General features: G+C 50.0%; 1 protein-coding gene across 1 annotated transcript in view; it reads left to right on the top strand.

Annotated features, from left to right (window-relative positions):
- The first annotated feature begins 1,844 nt into the window (after positions 1-1,844).
- The window catches only part of Ppid (peptidylprolyl isomerase D), a 14,056-nt gene continuing 13,874 nt past the window's right edge, over positions 1,845-2,026 (top strand). Inside the window, exon 1 of the mRNA XM_012517896.2 lies at positions 1,845-2,004. Coding sequence (XP_012373350.1) covers positions 1,845-2,004 — 160 coding nt within the window. The remainder of the gene's footprint in view (positions 2,005-2,026) is intronic.

Genomic DNA, 2,026 nt, shown 5'->3' with positions numbered 1-2,026 from the left:
TGATGTTCAACCGCAGCCCTTCATTTTTTTAAGTCCAGGTCTCACTAAGATGCTCAGGGTGGACTTGAACTTGTGATCCTCCTACCTCAGTCTCCTAGAATGCTGGGATTGCAGACATGCATAACCACACCTCCATCCTCCTTTACCTTTTAAAAGATTATGAAAAAATTCAAGTATAAAAAATTAGAATAGGGTAATAAACCCGACATATTTTAAAAAAACGAGTCATGTTTGGTCAGGTTTATTTCATTGACAACTTCACTAACCCAACCTAACCCAACCTTATTTTAAACCAAACCAGACACTAAGGCATAGTGATTTTGTCACAGTATCTTTGCAGTGTTGGGGTCTGAGCCAGGACTTCCTGCATGCAGGGAAGAGCTCTACCACTGAGACACACACAACCCAGCATGGTGAGTTTCAAAGGAAAACTTTTGCATGAGAAAAACAGGAGTGTTTACAATGCAAATGCATACACATTATGTCTTTCCTGTCTCATACCCTGCTCGGTTCCACATTACTGAAAAAGCGGTGAGTTCATAGACATTACAGTATATATTGTAGTCAGAACTTGTATCCATTGTTTTTTGTTTTCTTCTTTTTTAATGTATTTGGTATAGGGTCTCGCTACGCAGCTCAGACTCAGCGATCCTCCTGTTCTGGGGACTGTGAGCATGAGCCAGCTCACCGCACTGGTGGCTGGCTCAGTGCGCCTGGAGGCGGGGCTGATGCAGCATGTAGCGCCCGGCATTGAACCCCGGTCCCTGAGCTTGCCTAAGTAGGAGCTTAGTCCACTGAGCTATTTCGCCAGCCCTGTTTTCTTAACATCAACTTTACCGCATGTATAATATTGCAGTAAATATTTACATTTTTCTTTTTTTTTTTTTTAAGGATAGGGTCTTGCTATGCAGCTGAAGCTGCCCTTGAGTTCACTTTGTAGCCCAGGCTGGTCTCAAGTTCACAACGATCCTCCTGCCTCAGCCTTCCAAAGTGCTGGGATTACAGGTGTGCACTAAACCACTAAGACATTTAATATTTAGAGTAGGAACCTGTTGTTCTTAATAAACCTAAGTTTTGGGGCCAGGGAGATAGCTCAGTAGAATAAGCGCTTCCCTGGCAAGTGCAAAGGCCTGAGTTCAATCCCCCGTTCTGAAAATAAATAAATAAATAAATAAATAAAATAAACCTAAGTTTTACATATTTTAAGACTAGGCAGAAAGCAGGACAGAAATTTTCCTCTTTTCCTGGACAGTTAAGACCAGCGTCTTTTCTTCCAAAATACCAATCTGGTGCGGGAGCTCCTGGCTCTGGGACACAGCTGAGGAATGCTGCCTTCAAACACCACGGGTAGAGGTGAGCGCACCGACACAGCAAGCACACCAGGCTTGCCCGTTAGGCTTTACCAAGGGGCGAGGCGGGGGCGTGGTGCCCTGGAGGCTGAATCACAAGCCCAGGCTGCAAGACTGTCTCCAAATTTAAAAAGGACAGGGGATATAATTTAGCGTGAAGGTCTCGGGATCACTCCCCAAGATCACAAGCAAACAAGCAAAAGCGACCAAAACACTCCCCCGTGAGAGTATGTTCTTGCGCGTACTGGTCCAAAGCTTCACTGACTCCCATGCAGGAAGGACGGACGGCAACAGCTGCACCGGGAGTCCACGCTGCGCCCGGGGCTCTCACGTCGGCCGTTACCCGCCTGCAGATCGCGTGTCACCCAAGGACAGGACCGATCACGAGCGACCTCGTCTGCCCGCCCCGCAGCCACTCGCCCACACAAGGGTTTTCAATCTGTGCTGCCGGCAGGCGCCGAGGCTCTCGGAGACGCCGCCGCGGCCGGAACGGGGATGACTGCGAACCCTCCACGCCACACAAGGAAGCCAGGCAACCGCACCCGCCGACCGCGCCCCGCGACGGGGCGGCTGCGCAAGCGCCGGAAGTCAGGCTGCGGCGGAAGTCAGGCTGCGGCGGAAGTCAGGCTGCGGCGGAAGTCAGGCTGCGGCGGAAGTCAGGCTGCGGCGGAAGTCAG

Source organism: Octodon degus, unplaced genomic scaffold (genome assembly GCF_000260255.1).
Source record: "Octodon degus isolate 3935 unplaced genomic scaffold, OctDeg1.0 scaffold00228, whole genome shotgun sequence".
Classification (NCBI taxonomy): Eukaryota; Metazoa; Chordata; class Mammalia; order Rodentia; family Octodontidae; genus Octodon; species Octodon degus.
The sequence above is the reverse complement of the archived record's forward strand: the minus strand, read 5'-3'. Positions and strand labels throughout refer to the sequence as shown.